General features: G+C 43.7%; 1 protein-coding gene across 2 annotated transcripts in view; it reads left to right on the forward strand.

Annotated features, from left to right (window-relative positions):
• The window catches only part of SAE1 (SUMO1 activating enzyme subunit 1), a gene marked incomplete at both ends in the record, with an annotated part of 66320 nt that overhangs the window by 13599 nt on the left and 36142 nt on the right, over nt 1-16579 (forward strand). For both annotated transcript variants that reach the window (XM_080704421.1, XM_080704422.1), the window contains 4 exons: nt 434-607; nt 6362-6504; nt 7956-8055; nt 14058-14163. In XM_080704421.1, the coding sequence (XP_080560547.1) occupies nt 434-607; nt 6362-6504; nt 7956-8055; nt 14058-14163 (523 nt within the window). The remainder of the gene's footprint in view (nt 1-433; nt 608-6361; nt 6505-7955; nt 8056-14057; nt 14164-16579) is intronic.

A 16579-nucleotide genomic window follows, 5' to 3' on the forward strand; every position in this document is an offset into this window, starting at 1 on the left:
CTTAGTAGAACCTAAAATTAGGGAGTTTGTATTAGGCAAATTGCCATAGAAAAATAATATAATTCGATGGTAGATATTTTGACTATCCATTAAAATAGAAAGGTTAAGCCAGGCTTGGTGGCGCACACTTGTAATCCCAGCATTTGGGAGGCTGAGACAGGAGGTGAACAGCCTTAGTTCTTAGTGAGGCCCTTTGCAACTCAATGAGATCCTGTTTTAAAATAAAGAATAAAAAACAGCTGGACTTGGAGGCCCATGTCTGAAATCTTAATACTTGGGAGGCTGAGACCAGAAAATCGCAGGTTTGAGGACAACCTCAACTACTTAGGCTCTCATCAACTTAGGAAGATTCTGTTTCCAAATACAAAGGTTCATTGTCTTTGAGATTGTTTTCCAGAAAAATTTAAGAACTAAGAAAAAACAATACTTCTAGGTGTCTCCAGAAGATCCCAGAGCTCAGTTCCTGATTCGTACTGGGTCTGTTGGCCGAAATAGGGCTGAAGCATCTTTGGAGCGAGCCCAGAACCTCAACCCCATGGTGGACGTGAAAGTGGACACCGAGGACATAGAGAAGAAACCTGAGTCATTTTTCACTCAGTTTGATGCTGTAAGTGTTTTAGAGTGTAAAGCCTTGTGGGTGAGGTAAGCAGCAAAGATAAGCACTCGTCATAGGTGTTCTAGAGCATTTGAATCTCACATTTTGAGCCTTTTCCCATGTAAGTATGTAACCCCTACTTACTTGTTTCTGTATATTTTGAACAAAGGTCTTGCTGTGTTCCCCAGGCTGATCTTGACCTTGTGATCCTCCTGTCTCAGCCACCCAAGTACTAGGATACAGGCATGTGCCACTGCATCTGGCATTACAGCTGTGATTTGTCTTAAAGAGCACTCTGGATCTTTCTTTGTGTCTGTCTCTTTTTTTGCACCGTCAGTTTGGCCATGTATTACTAGGCAAAGTCACTACAGTCATAAGCCAAATGATGCAGATCCAGCCTCACTTGCTTTCCCTGCCAAATCTGTGCAGAAATGAAAGGATAAGTTAAATTCTGTATCAGTGTCTGTGACCTTGCAGACATAGTTGCCTTTATCCTGAGAAGGCTTTACAGATTCTGGATACCTACCTGTGAAATAGTCTTGGGGGAACTACTTGCTCTTTGTGTGTGTGTGTGTGTGTGTGTGTGTGTGTGTGTGTGTGTGTGTGTGTGATAATAGGGGTGGGACCCAGGGGCTTTCTACCTCCGGTCTATACTCCCAGATATTTTTATTTTTATACTTTATTTGGAAAGAGGGTCTCACTAAGTTGCTGAGAGCCTCACTCAGTAGCTGAGGCTGGCTTCAAACTTGTGTGATCCTCCTCTCTCAGCCTCTCAAGCACTGGGATTATAAGCGTGCGCCACCACACCTGGTTGAACTACTTGATTTTTAAATGAAAGGCCCATTACATGAGGGCTTGGAATCTGGGTCGGGTGGCTTTTTTCCCCCAGTCAGTATGTTTGCGTTTGTCCAGACATGGGATCAGAATGATGGGTGATGATATGTGTATATGTCCTGTGTTCTCTTTTTTCTCTATTTCTTTGCCTTTTTTTTTCTTTCTTGCGGCACTGGGTGTGGAACCCAGGTGCATTTTATCTTTGAGCTATTTCCCTAGCCACTTTTTTTTTGCGGGTCTAGGGATGGAACCCAGGGGCATTCGACCTCCGAGCTACACCCCCTGACCTATTTTTCATTCTTTATTTTGAAACAGGGTCTCACTGAGTTGCAGAGGGCCTCACTAAGTAGTAGCTGAGGCTGTCCGCGAACCGCGATCCTCCGGTCTCAGACTCCCAAATGTGGGATTACAAGCATGCGCCACCATGCCCAGTTCCTATTTTTTAATTCTTTATTTTGAAACAGGGTCTCACTGAGTTGCAGAGGGCCTCACTAAGTAGCCGAGGCTGTCTGCAAACCAGTGTGCACCATCACGCCCAGCTCCCCAGCCCTTTTTTAGTCTTTTTTTTTTTTTTGGTGGTACTGGGGTTCCTGGAAACCCTTCTACCTCTGGGCTACACTCCCAGACCTATTTTATGTTTTTATTTGGAAACAGGGTCTCTTAAGCCAGTGTGGCTGGCTTCGAACCTGCGCGATCCTCCTGTCTTTACCTCCCAAGCTCGGGGATTACAAGCATGTGCCACCACGCCCAGCTTTTTATCTTTTTTTTTGAAACAGGGTCTCACTGAGTTGCAAAGGGCCTAAGTAGCTGAGGCTGCTCTCAAACCGTGATCCTCCAGTCTCAGCCTCTTGAATGCTGGGATTTTAAGTGTTTACCACCAAGCCCGGCCTCTTTGCAGTTTTATTTTCATTTATATTATTTATTTATTTATTTATTTATTTTTTTTTGTGGTATTGGGGATGGGACCCAGGGGCATTCTACCTCCGAGCTACACCCCCCAGCCCTAATTTTTTAATTCTTTATTTTGAAACAGAGTCACTGAGTTGCAAAGGAAAGGGCCTTACTAAGTAGCTGAGGCTGTCCTTGAACCTCTATCCTCCAGTCTCAGCCTCTTGAATGCTGGGATTACAAACATGCGTCACCACGCCCTAATTCCAAGTATTAGAACACCTTCTATTTGGACATAAGTCTTAATTTCCTTGTCTGTAATAACCACATTTGGTTTATTCTAGGTGTCGCTTGAATTTACAGATATAGAGAGAGCAAGTTTGATAGAACAGATGTGTGGGGTCAGATGGTTACCTAACACACAGCACGGGGCAGGGGTGACCATTTCCTGGGCCGCGTTGGGCTTGTTTCTCCCAGGTGTTCCAGTCATTCTACAGGGTTTTGTTTGATCAATTTGTTGTGTGTTTCTCTGTGGTTTTCTTACCTTTCTGATGTGATTTTCTCCCTTTTGGGGAGCTGCATACTTTGAACCTCCAAAAGAGCATATTTCTGAGTGTTATTTCAGTATCTGGGCTGCTGGACAACAGCAAAAAGGATGTATCAACTGCAAATGGCCTTGTGTTCTGGAGAAAGTATGTGCAGTTTGGAAGTATTTTTTTGACAGTGATCACAGAGGTCTGGAAAAGATGGTGTTTTGTACAGAACTTGGCCATTTTCAATACTTCAGTTTATTAGAACATAATATAGAGGCTGCAAAGTGACTTTTTTTTTTCAGTACTGGGGGTGGAACCCAGGGGCATTCTACCTCTGACCTACACCCCAGCCCGATTTCTTTTTTTTTTTTTTTTTTGGTGGTACTGGGGATGAAACCCAGGGGCCCTCTACCTCTGGGCTATACTCCCAGGCCTATTTTATATTTTATTTGGCGACAGGGTCTCTTAAGCCAGCTGAGGCTGACTTTGAACCTGCACGATCCTCCTGTCTCAGCCTCCCAAGCGCAGGGATTACAAGCTTGCGCCACCACGCCTGGCCCAGCCCGATTTCTTATTCTTTTATTTGAAGCAGGGTCTAACTGAGTTGCAGAGAGCGTTACTAAGTAGTATGCTGAGGCTATAGTAGTATGCTGAGGCTATCCATGAACCGCAATCCTCCTGTCTCAGCCTTCCAAATGCTGAGATTATAAGTGTGAGCCACCATGCCCAGCTCCAAAGTGACATTTTTAACTCACTGTGTGAATTGGCAGCTTATTGTGTAAGACAGAATGGAAGGTTATTTAGTCCTTAACCTTCATTTTTGTTCTTTTATTTATTTATTTATTTATTTATTTATTTATTTATTTATTTTTGTGGTACTGGGGGTGAAACCCAGAGGCTTTCTACCTCCGGGCCATACTCCCAGACCTTTTTTTTATATTTTATTTGGAAACAGGGTCTCACCAAGTTGCTGAGAGCCTCACTAAGTAGATGAGGCTGGCTTCGAACCCATGCGATCCTCCTGTCTCAGCTTCCCAAGCGCAGGGATTACAAGCGTGCGCCACCATGCCCGGCTTGATCTTAAATTTAGATGAAGTTCAAAATCGTAAATTGGGAAAATAATTTCGTTAGATGTCTCTGTCTCTTTTTTCTTGAGGTACTGAGGATTGAATCCAGGGCATTCTACCTCCAAACTATACCCCAGCCCTATTTTTTTTATTCTTTTTATTTAATTAATTTATTTTTTTGGTGGTACTGGGGTTCCTGGAAGCTTTTCTACCTCCGGGATACACTCCCAGACCTATTTTTACTTTTTTTTTTTTTTTTTTTTGGGTGGTACTGGGGTTCCTGGAAGCCCTTCTACCTCTGGGCTACACTCCCAGACCTATTTTTACATTTTTATTTGGAAACAGGGTCTCCTAAACCAGCGCGCGTGGCTGGCTTCGAACCTGCGCGATCCTCCTGTCTCTGCCTCCCAAGCGCGGGGATTACAAGCGTGCGCCACCACGCCCGGCCTATTTTTACATTTTTTACTTGGAAACGGGGTCTCCTAAGCCAACGCGTGCGGCTGGCTTTGCACCTGCACAATCCTCCTGTCTGCCTCCCAAGCGTGGGGTTTATAAGCCTGCGCCATCATGCCTGGCTTATTCTTTTTATTTATATATTTATTTTGCTGTAGTGGGGATGTAACCCAGGGCATTCTACCACTGAGCTACATTTCCAGCCCTAATTTTTATTTGTTATTTTGAAACAGGGTCTTACTGAGTTGCAGAGGGCCTCACTAAGTAGCTGAGGCTGTCTGCCAACCGTGATACTCCTGTCTGCTGGACAGCCTCTGGATGCTGGGATTACAAGCATGCGCCACCCAGCCCAACTTTTTTTCCCCCTCTGTACTGGAGGGGGGGGGCATTATACCTCTGAGCTACATCCCCAGCCCTATTTTTAGTCTTTTGAAACAGGGTCTCACTGTTTAGTAGTAGCTGAGGCTGTCTTAAGAAACTCCATCCTCCTGTCTGAATCTCCCAAATGCTGGGATTACAAGCATGTGTCACCATGCCAGGCTTTCATCCTATTTTTTTTATCATTTATTTTGAGACAAGGTCTCATTGAGTTGCAAAGGGCCTCACTAAGTAACTGAGGCTGTCCTGTTCCCAGATCCTCTAGTCTCTGCCTTCCAAATGCTGGGATTACAAACTTGTGCAATCTGAGTTGGACTAAATCTTTATTTTAACATATCAATCAAAAAAACAGTGGGGGAGCCAGGTGTGGTGGCACATGCTCATAATCTCAGCATTTGAAAGGCCAGCCTCCAGTTACTTAGGCCCTTTGCAACTCAGTGAGACCCTGTTTCAAAAAATAAAGAATAAGCTGGGCATGGTGGCGCACGCTTGTAATCCCCACACTTGGGAGGCTGAGACAAGAGGATGGCACGGGTTCTAAGCCAGCCTCAGCTACTTAGTGAGGTTTTCAGCAACTTAATGAGACCCTGTTTCCAAATAAAATATATTTAAAAAAAGGTCTGGGAGTATAACCCAGAGGTAGAAAGCCTCTGGGTTTCACCCCCAGTACCATTAAAAAAAAATAATAATAATAATAATAAAGAATAAAAAGTTGGGCTGGGGGTGTAGCCAGAGGCAGAATGCTCCTGGCTACACCCTCAGTACCACAAAAAAAATAAATAAATAATAAGGCTAGGGGACATAGCTCAGTGATAGAGAACTAAAAATTAGGGGAGCCAGGTGTGATGACACACTCTTGTAATTCCAGTGCTTGGGAGGCTGAGAAAGGGTCATAGGTTGGAGACTATTTCAAAATAAAAAGGCCTGGTGTTGTAGTTCAGAGGTAGAATGCTCCTGGCTTCAACCCATGGTACTACACTACAAAGGTGAGGGATGGGGCTTATATTTAAATATGACTTATGCGTCAATTGGTTTTACTTCATTACTGCATATTTATATATATTTTTTTTTGGGTGGGGTTTCTGGACGCCCTTCTACCTCCGGGCTATACTCCCAGACCTATTTTGTACTTTTTTATTTTTGGAAACAGGGTCTCTTAAGCCAGCAGCGCTGGGTTCGAACCTGTGAGATCCTCTTGTCTCCGCCTCCCAAGCTTGGGGATTACGAACCACGCCCAACTCATTTAGATTTAAAAGATTTAATTAATGATTTAGAGATAGCTTGCTAAGTTACTTTCATCTCTTTATGACAACTTATATGTGTTTGTGCATTAGGGGATTGGCTAATTCCCCTAACTCAATGACTTTTCCTTTCCATCTAAACAAACTTCAATGTGTTACAGAAAAGTGACTGTCACATAATTAACATTTTCTTCACACTGAAACTTGCAACTTCTTTTTTGTCTTCTAACCATAGCACCCCAAGAACCTGTTGTACCAGTTTCAAACTGGCTTTACACATACCCAGAGAGACTGTTCATTAAAATTTATTTAGACAATAGGAATGATTCACAGTTTGTGAAACTCACATGCAGCCAATCTTTCTTTTTGCAGGTGTGCCTGACTTGCTGTTCCAGGGATATCATAGTTAAAGTTGACCAAATCTGTTACAAAAACAGCATCAAGTTCTTTACAGGAGATGTTTTTGGCTACCATGGATACACATTTGCTAATCTTGGAGAGCATGAGTTTGTAGAGTAAGTTTTGGAAGAGGATGGGAGAATAAGTCACTTCCAAAATTTAGTATTATTTACTGTTGGAAATGAATAATCTGAGAAAAATATTTTACTATAATACTTAGAACATTGTGTAAACAACTCATTAACAACTTAATTGAATGCAATAGGTTGTACATTCAGAATTTTAGGAGATAATGGCCCTTGCCCTCTAAAATTTTTTTTTTTTCCTTTGCGGTACTGGGGATGGAACCCAGGGGCATTCTGTTTTTGAGCTACATCTCCAGCCCTATTTTCTATTCTTTATTTCGAAACAAGGTATTACTGACTTGCAGAGGGGCTCACTAACTAGCTGAGGCTGCCTGCAAACTGTGATCCTCCTGTTTCAGCCTCCCAAATGCTGGGATTACAAGCGTGCGCCACCATGCCCAGCCCAAAATGATACTCCAAAGCCTAAAGGAAGCAGATTTCTATAGCAGTTAAATACACCACATGGTGGTTTTGTTTTTGTTTTTCTTTATTTTTTTTCTTTTTGGTGTTACTGGTAATGGAACCCTTGTACCTCTGGGCTACACTCCCAGACCTATTTTATATTGTTTTATATTTGGAAACATTTTCTCTTAAGCCAGCAAGACTGGCTTCGAACCTTCGATCGTCTCCCCCCCCCCCCCAAGCGCAGGGATTACAAGCGTGCACCACCATGCTTCCATGCTTGGCACATGGGTATTTTTTTTAGTCTGGACTTCAGTTGTTGAACCCACATTTTCTGCATAAGGACGGCTTGCTTGGATTGTAAATATTTGCTTGCTTCTTTTTAGGGTGACAGACAGCAGAGTGGGTACAGGGTAGTGAGATGGATATCCTGGCAGCATATTTTGCCAAATTCTACCTTGGAAAAGCTCCAGGGTTCAGAGACGACTCTGGTAGAACAAACAGACTTTGTCCCTTGTTTTGAGCATTAAGGCTGTAGATGTTGGTAATTATCACATGATGAGACCTACATAATTTTGAATGTTTAGCTTCTGGATGAAAGATGGCAGATTATACAGTATTAGAAAACTGAGTTTGGTCTTAATTTTTTTTTTTTTTTAGTATAATTTCTGGTACTCCTACCCGCCCCCCTCACTTGCTAACGAGAAAGGTTAATAGAGGCCCAGTGTGGTGGGGAGCTTCTTACCAAGAGCCTGAACTTTGTCTCTAGCCTCTCAGGCAAGTCTCTGAAACTTCTCTGGTATGCAGGTTTGTTACCCTCACAATTGAGGGTAGGGGAAAGGTACTCAGGGGTTGCTGTCCTAGAGGGAGTAACTGCTTTATCAGGTAATCAGTGACAGCTGGGATTTGAACTCAAGTTTGTCTAACTCTTACTCTCACACACCATTCTACTCTGTGAACTAGGAATAGTTTTTCTTTTTTTTTATTGTAATAGTTTGACTCAGTATAAAAGCTTGATTCCTTCCCCTGTTACCCTCTAGGGAGAAAACCAAAGTTGCCAAAGTTAACCAAGGAGTAGAGGATGGACCTGACACCAAGAGAGCAAAAATTGATTCATCTGAGACAACTATGGTCAAAAAGGTACTTGGAATGGTGGGGAGCAGAGGTCAAAGACCAAAGGGCCTTGGTTGAGATTAGCCTTTATCGCAGTAGCAGTAGCGAGTGAGAGAAGCAACACTGTAGAGCCATGGGGGCGGCAGCTGCCCTGTCTAATGGGGTCATAGCTGCTCCTTAGTGCCAAGTACACATCGCCATTGGGGGAATATGGGGCCACATTTCAGAAGTGAGTTTCTGTTTCAGTACTAGGGATTGAACACAGGAGCCTTCTGCCATTGAGCTCCATCCTAACCCTTTTAAACTTTTTTTTTTTTTTTTTTTTTAATTTTGAGACAATGTCTGGCTAAGTTGCTGAGGTTCCTTGCAATTGCTATTATTCCTGACTCAGCCTGCAGAGTAGCTGGGATTACAGGCATGCACAACCATGCCTGGTGCCTTCCCCCCGCCCTTCTGTTAAATGACCTTGAAACCCTGAAAAGCTTTTATTGTTGACATATGCTATCAGTCATGTAAATATATCAACCAATTCTTCATATATATACGGGGGAGGGAAATCCTGGAGATATGACCCACAGCCCTATGCGTGCCAGGCAAGTAAGTGCTCTCATCACTGAGCTCTATCTCCAGCCCAGGTGGGTACTTTTTAGTGTGGTTTATGTTACATGCTTTGGATCTGTTACAATCAGTAAATTCATTTTATAGAAAGAAGTGGGGAAGGAGCTGGGTATGGTGGCACATGCTCTTAATTCCAGTATTTGGGAGGCTGAGACAGGAGGATCCGGGTTCTTGGACAGCTAATTTTCAGCTACTTAGTGGGGCTCTCTGCAACTTAGTGAGACCTTGTTTCAAAATAAAGAATAGCTATGTGTGGTGGCCAACGCTTGAAATCCCCGTGCTTGGGAGGGGGAGACAGGAAGATCACGTGGGCATGAAGCCAGCCTCTCTGGCTTAAGAGACCCTGTTTCCAAATAAAATATATATTAAAAATTAGGTCTTGGAGTGTAGCCCAGAGGTAGAAGGCCCTGGGTTCCATCCCCAGTACCTAAATAAATAAATACATAAATAGGGCCGAGAGTATAGCTTGGAGGTAGAATGACTGTGTGGGTTCCATCCCTAGTACCACAAAAAAAAGGGGGGGGGAAAGAATAAAAAATAGGGACTGGGTGTTGTTGCGGTGAAATGTATTTGGTGTGTGAGGGGAGAAGTAATTCCCCCACCACAACCACACAAACAGAAAAACTGTGGATTCTTGTCCTAAGCTAAGAATAAATATGCATAGCTTGGACTGTTGCTGAAGATTTAAAGAAGTTTATAAAAAGATAGAAATACAGGAGATTGTTAGAGCCCTGTGCCTGAGAGAGGGGCACAAGGGGGCAATTCAAATGAAAATACGAAGAACTCCAGTATTCTGAGTGTTTTTATCTAGACCAGTTCTGAGGCAGGTCCTTTGATCTGTAGATATGCTGCCCTATCTCTAGCCCAGTCTTTCTGCTGTCTCCAGCCTGATTTGGGTCAGGAGGGGGAGCAGTCCTGTTGTTCCCCTCCCCAGATGTGTTAAATTGTTTCTCTGGGATCTGGGATTTTCTCCCATCCCTCAGGCCATTTGTTTTTCCTTAGAAATGTAAAGAAACCTCTGCCCTGGCTCTTTCTTCCTTCTCTTTAGAAAAAGAGATTACAAGTCCCTCCATCCTACCAGACCTGGTTTTTCTAGTACAAACGATATATTTTTTAAAATTGGAAATCTTTTCCACTACTGGCACATTAATACATTTTAAAACCTCTTCCCAATACTAGTACAGGTGTGGTGGTGCACGCTTGTAATCCCAGCATTTGGGAGGCTGAGACAGGAGGATCATGCTTCATGGACAGCCTCAGCTATTAATGAGGACTTTTGCAACTCAGTGAGAGACCCTGTTTCAGAATAAAGAATGGGATGATCTGGCTGTGACATCTGTCACCCCATTGATCGCCAGGGCTGATTTGGCTGATCTGGCCGGCTAAGTGGGTGTCCCCTTCCTCCCTCTCTGCCGCTCCATGTGTGTCCCTCCTGAAGCTGCATGCTTGTTTGGACAAAAGAATACGGCCTTCCCAGAATAGAGGAGGAACAGTCTTTGGTCAAGGGTATAAGAGAAGCTGCTCTCCCCTGCGAGAACCTCCAAACAAGCCCTCCAGGTCCATTTGTAGGAGAACGTAGGTTAGTCAATCTTCCAAGACTCCAGACACATCCAAATGAGGCAATGCACATGGCAGTCTGTCTTTCTTTAAAGAAGAAAATAAAAAGAATAAATAATAGGGCATGGTGGTAGAACGCCCCTAGGTCCCATCCCCAGTACCAAAAAGAAAAAAAAAAATGGGAAAGGGATCAGAAGCTGACAGTGTTTGTAGCTAGTGTTGGAATTTGAGAAGAGAATCGCGCGACGAGGAAAACAATTTGAAGTGGCCAGAATTGGTTTTGTTGAACGGAGAGGAAAGACATGACCAAGCCCATATTTACTCTTGCTTTGTAGATTTAAATGTTGAGAAAGAAAAACAGCTGGTCAGAATGTCAAGTTAAAATTGCTCTAAAGGAGGGATTCTAAAGAGTACAGAAACCACAAAAGAGACTGCAGAAAACCACAAAAGTGGAACTCTTAGAGATTCCAGCAAGGCAGCACTGGAGATTTTCCTTCTCTTGCTTTTTGTGTTTGTATTGGAATTGCTTGGTGCTGTAGAGTGTGATACAGAGGAATTATTAAGCCCTAATTTTAGTGTCTATTCACAGGACCATAATTATCCAGAGTGAACATTGGTGTTTTGGCCAAAGCTTGGGTCCTTTTCTTTCTTCCTTCCTTTCTTTCTTTTTGAGGCCCAGTCAAGCTTTATCTGAATAGCTAGGGGAGTTTGGTGGGGGGAGATAAATTGTTAACAAACGGGAGGAGTACAAAAGCAGCTTTGTGGGTTCTGTCAGTTTATAAATCACACCCTCTTACAAGGGTGACACTTGGCCTTGGTGTGAAAGGTTTTATGGCTTAAGGGCCTTCTCTGATTGAGGCTCCTCTTTTACATTCAAATTGAGAGAGCCCCAGCTTTGTTAGCCCTTCACAGCTGGAAGTTCCCCTGGAGTCAGTTTGGATGGTGCCCACTGGGGTGGATCTGGGGACCCCTTTTGGGAGCCACTTTATATCACTATGAGGAGAATGTGGGCAGCTCAGGCAGGCACTCAGCGGCCTTGGCGTACCATTCCTTAGGGCTGTACACTCAGCTTTTTGTGCAACCTCTTCCTACATGGGCTGAATTTGAAGGTATCAAAATATTCCCCAGCTGACATTGTTAGTCAGCTGTTATGCTTGGACAATTCAGTCTTGGATTCCAACCGGATCCCCTTAAGGTTGCAAGGCATTCAGTGCATTCCTGATGACAATCCCTGGGATTCCAAACCTTGTCTTTGTGTGGCCTCAACCAAGAGCCTGGGGCTAAGGGCTGTGGCGAACTGGGTTTTGGCCATGGTTTTCCACCTTAAAAATAACATGCCTCCTCCATTTTGGCAGAGATAGCCCTGTGATTTTGTAGTTCTCTTGGAACTAAAAATTCCTTGATTCAGATTCTATCCTTTTGCCTAAATTGTATGGAATAACTAGTTGGGTTAGAATGCAGGATGGGGGTGGGGAGGTAGCCACTTCCTGTTTCCTGTGAAAGATTTCTGGTTAGAGTTTCCTTCCCCTCCCCCTTTTCCTAGGTTCTACCAAATGCTGTAAAAGCCACTTTTGTATCAAGGTACACATTATGCTCCTAAATTAGAAACATTAAAAAACAAAGAGGAAAAACAGAGCTTCTGGTTTTCACACCATCTGGGAAGATACTGGGCCTTTTTAGCTCATATACCATCAAGATAAATAACCTAATAGAAAAATGTCTAGCTGGTGGAGAGATGCTCAGTGGTTTTGTTTGCTTTCCTTAATGCCCAGGAGAAGTCGTAAGATTTCATCAGAATCGGGTTCTTGTCACTGGCCTCATAAATTGATGTGGGACAGATAGAGGAAGTGTTGCTTGATTTGTCGTGTAGAGTACAGGTTTGTCAAACACCAAAACCCAAACTAGTACTTAGTCGGAGGATATGGGATAAACAAAATGACAGATGTAGGGGCAGAAGCACACTGCCTTTCCTGAGTCCAAAACACTTACTTACTTTCTTTCTTACTTACTTACTTTCTCTCTCTCTCTCTCTCTCTCTCTCTCTCTCTCTCTCCCTCCCTCCCTCCCTCCCTCCCTCCCTCCAAACTACACCCCCAGCTCTATTTTTTATTCATTATTTTGAAACAAGGTCTCACTAAGTAGTTGAGGAAGCCCTTCTACCTCCGGGCTACACTCCCAGACCGTTTTTTAAATTATTATTTATTTGGAGACAGGGTCTCTTAAGCCAGCGAGGCTGACTATGAACCTGCGCGATCCTCCTGTCTCCCAAGCGTGGGGATTACAAGTGTGCGCCACCACGCCCAGCCTGACAAAACATTTTTGATCCTCATTGGCACAAGAATTTCTATAGTATGAATAACCAGAGTTCAAGAGCCAGACTGGAACCAGGTCTTGGTGAACTTGGCTTTGTTTTTTCTCAGTGTAGGGAGTACATGTTCATAGTGTGTCTCACTAATGCTCAGAAGTACTCAGAGGAATGCACAGTAAGTGTACAACAAACATTTTATTTTTATCGTTTATTTATTTTTAGTACTGAGGATTGAACCAGGGGTATTCTACCTCTGAGCTATATCTCTGAGGCCTACTTTATTTTTTATTTTGAAACAGGGTCTCACTAAATTGTGGGGGACTTCTAAGTTGCTGAAGCTGGTTTCAAACCTGCATTCCTCCTGTCTCAACCTCCCAAGTATTAGGGTTACAGGTGTGTATCACTGTGTCCATTACAACAATCATTTCTTAGATTTGAACAAACCTTGGCTCCTCCCCTTCTCTTTCTCTCTCTCTCTCTCTCTCTCTCTCTCTCTCTCTCTCTCTCTCTCTCTTGTGGTACTGGGGTTCCTGGAAACCCTTCTACCTTCGGGCTATACTCCCAGCCCTATTTTTTTAATACATATTTTTATTTGGAAACGGTCTCTTAAGCCAGTGAGGCTGTCCTCGAACCTGCGCGATCCTCCTGTCTCAGCCTCCCAAGCACAGGGATTATAAGCGTGTGCCACCAAGCCCAGCGTGGACCTTGGCTTCTCTTAACGATCAATAAATTTTTTTTATGAATTGAACCCAGTAGCATTCTCTGAACTACACCTCCAGCCCATTTTCTATTTTGAAACAGGTAGTCACTAAATTGTGGGGGGCCTCACTTGAGTTGCTGGTCACAGGAGCTACCTGCAGTCCTCCTGTGCCAGCTCCCAAGTACTGGGATTACAGGCTTGTGCCACTGCACCTGGCTGTCATAATTTTTGTATGTGTGTGTGTGGTACTAGGGTTCCTGGAAGCCCTTCTACCTCCGGGCTACACTCCCAGATCTATTTTGTACTTTGTATTTGGAGACAGGGTCTCGTAAGCCAGCGAGGCTGTCTTCGAACCTGTGTGATTCTCCTGTCTCCACCTCCCAAGCGTGGGGATTACAAGTGTGCACCACCATGCCCAGCTGGCTGTCATAATTTTTAGAGTGAAATTTTCAGTGAGATGGAAACCAGCTAGTACCTTGCAGTTTAAGGGCAACATATGCTGGGTGTGGTGTTGCACGATTGTAATCCCAGTATTTGGGAGGCTGAGATAGGAGGATTGCACAGGTTCAAAGCCACCCTCAGCTCCTTAGTTGAGCTTCTCAGCAACTTAGTGAGACCCTGTTTCGAAATAAAATATAAAATAGGTCGGGGGTGTAGCCCAGAGGTAGAGGCCCCTGGGTCCCATCCCCAGGACCACACAAAACAACAACAACAACAACAACAACAACAACAACAACAATAATAATAATAAGTTATTATTGTTGTTGTTGTTGTTATTATTATTATTATTATTATTAATGGCAACGTATTTTATCCCTAAGCATTTGTGCCTTTTTCTTCCAACAGAAGGTGGTCTTCTGCCCTGTGAAAGAGGCACTGGAGGTGGACTGGAGCAGTGAGAAGGCAAAGACCGCCCTGAAGCGCACAGCCCCAGACTACTTCCTCCTGCAAGGTAAGGCCTGGAAGCAGATTCCCCAGGGCAGGCTTGGGCTTTAATCTCTGCAGGTGCTGCTGTAGATTTCAAATGTTGTGATGTTCACTGAGTCAAATTTCTCATTAGCTAATTCTTTGAGGCCTCTCAAGAAAGGCAGAGTAAAGCCGGGCGTGGTGGTACACGCTTGTAATCCCAGCATTTGGGAAGTTGAGACCAGAGGATCGCGGTTCCTGGACAGCCTCAGCTACTTAGTGAGGCCTTCTGCAACTCAGTGAGACCCTTTTTCAAAATAAAGAATAAAAAATAGGACAGGGGGTGTAGCTTGGAATTTGAATGCCTCTGGGTTCCATCCCCAGACCCACCAAAAAAAAAAAAAGTCAGAGTAAATGGGATGTGGCCTATCATTGAGCTGTGGCTTCTGACGACTTTTGCTTTGTCTACATATTTTTTTTTGTGTTACTGGGGTTGGACCCAGGGTCATGCTACCTCTAAATTATACCCCACCCCTACTTCTTAATTTATTTTGAAACAGAGTCCCACTAAGCTGTGAGGAGGGGCTTGCTAAATAGCTGAGGCTGGCTGTGAACCTACAGTCCTTTTGTCTCAGCCTCATAAGTACTGGGAGGCATGCACTGCCATACCTGGGTTGTGTTTATTTATTGAAATGACCTGCCTTCTAAAGTTCAGCCTGAGATAATATTGTCACAAATGGAACAACTTTTTATCTCTTCTTTTCCCACTCCAGAACTTTTTCTTGCCTCCAAAACCATTTTTACTTTCTCTCCAAGCAAAAAACCAAAGGTGTTTGGCTTTTTGATTCCCCCTAAACACTCACCCACTGATCACTTTTTAAATTTTTTTTCAGTACTGGGGGTAGAACCCAGGGGCATTCTACCTCTAAGCTACACCCCACCTCTTTTTTTTATTCTTTATTTTGAAATAGGGTCTCATTGAGTTGCAAAGGGCATCACTAAGTAGCTGAGGTAGCGACCATGATCCTCCTGTCTTAGCCTTCTGAATGCTGGGATTACAAACATGCGCCACCACAATACTGGGGATGGAACCCAAGGGATATTGTACCTCCAAGCTACACCCCCAGATCCCCCCCCCCCCTTTTTTTTTTACTGGGGATGAAACCCAGGGGCATTCGACCTCTGAGCTACACCCTCAGCCCTATTTTTTATTGTTTATTTTGAAACAGGGGCTCACTCAGTTGCATGGGCCTCATTAAGTAGCTGAGGCTGTCCGTGAATCATGATCCTCCTCTCAGCCTCCCGAATGCTGGGATTACAAGTGTGTGCCACCAGGCCTGGCTTCCCACTGATCACTATTAATGAGCTAGTCTACTCTGCTGTCAGCACACTATTGGTTGGTTTCATAATGTGCTTTCTATACCATGCACTTCTCATTTTTTATGAAGTATTTTACTTATTTTTATGATACCGGGGAATGAACCCAGGGGCATTCCACCTCCTACTACATCTCCAGCCTCCCCCTCCTATTTTTTCTCCTTTAAAACAGGGTCTCACTAGAGTGCTGAGAGTCTTGTGTTGCTGAGGCTGCCCTCGAGCCTGTGATCCTCCTGTCTCAGCATTCTATGCACTAGGATTACAGGCATGTGCCATCATGCCTGGTTTAAAGTATTCTAAATAATAATTGTAAATATTGGGTGCTTATAATAGGTCATTGTGAATAGATTTTTTTTCCCTGTACTCGGGATTGAATCTAGGGGCATGCTACACCTGTATCTATTTTTATTATTCTTCATTTATTTATTTATTTATTTATTTATTTATTTATTTATTTTCAAGGTCTAGGGATGGAACCCAAGGGCATTTGACCTCCAAGCTACACCCCCTTCCCTACTTTTTATTCTTTATTTTGAAATAGGGTCTCACAGAGTTGCAATGAGCCTCACTAAGTAGCTGAGGCTGTCCATGAACCGCCATCCTCTGGTCTCAGCCTCCCAAATTCTGGGATTACAAGCGTGCGCCACCACGCCCAGTTTTATTCTTCATTTTGAAACAGGGTCTCACTAAGTTGCAGAGGGCCTCACTAAGTAACTGAGGCTGGCCACAAACCTGTAATCTCCCAATATTGGGATTACAAGTGTGTGCCACCACTCAACCTGACTGGGAATAGATAATATTACTCTCTCTACTTTTTTGGAGGGGTGGGTATTGGGCATTGAACCCAGGTGCATTTTACCCCTGAGCTATACCCTCAGCCCTAATTAATCAATTAATTTATTTATTTGGTGGTACTGGGTATGGAACTCTTCTACCTCTGTGCTACACTCCCAGACCTATTTTATATTTTTTATTTGGAAACAGGGTCTCTTAAGCCAGCAAGGCTGGCTTCGAACCTGCATGATCCTCCTGTCTCTGTCTCCCAACTGCGGGGATTACAAGTGTGTGCCACCACACCCGGCTCC

Source organism: Muscardinus avellanarius (genome assembly GCF_963383645.1).
Source record: "Muscardinus avellanarius genome assembly, chromosome: 10".
Taxonomy (NCBI): Eukaryota; Metazoa; Chordata; class Mammalia; order Rodentia; family Gliridae; genus Muscardinus; species Muscardinus avellanarius.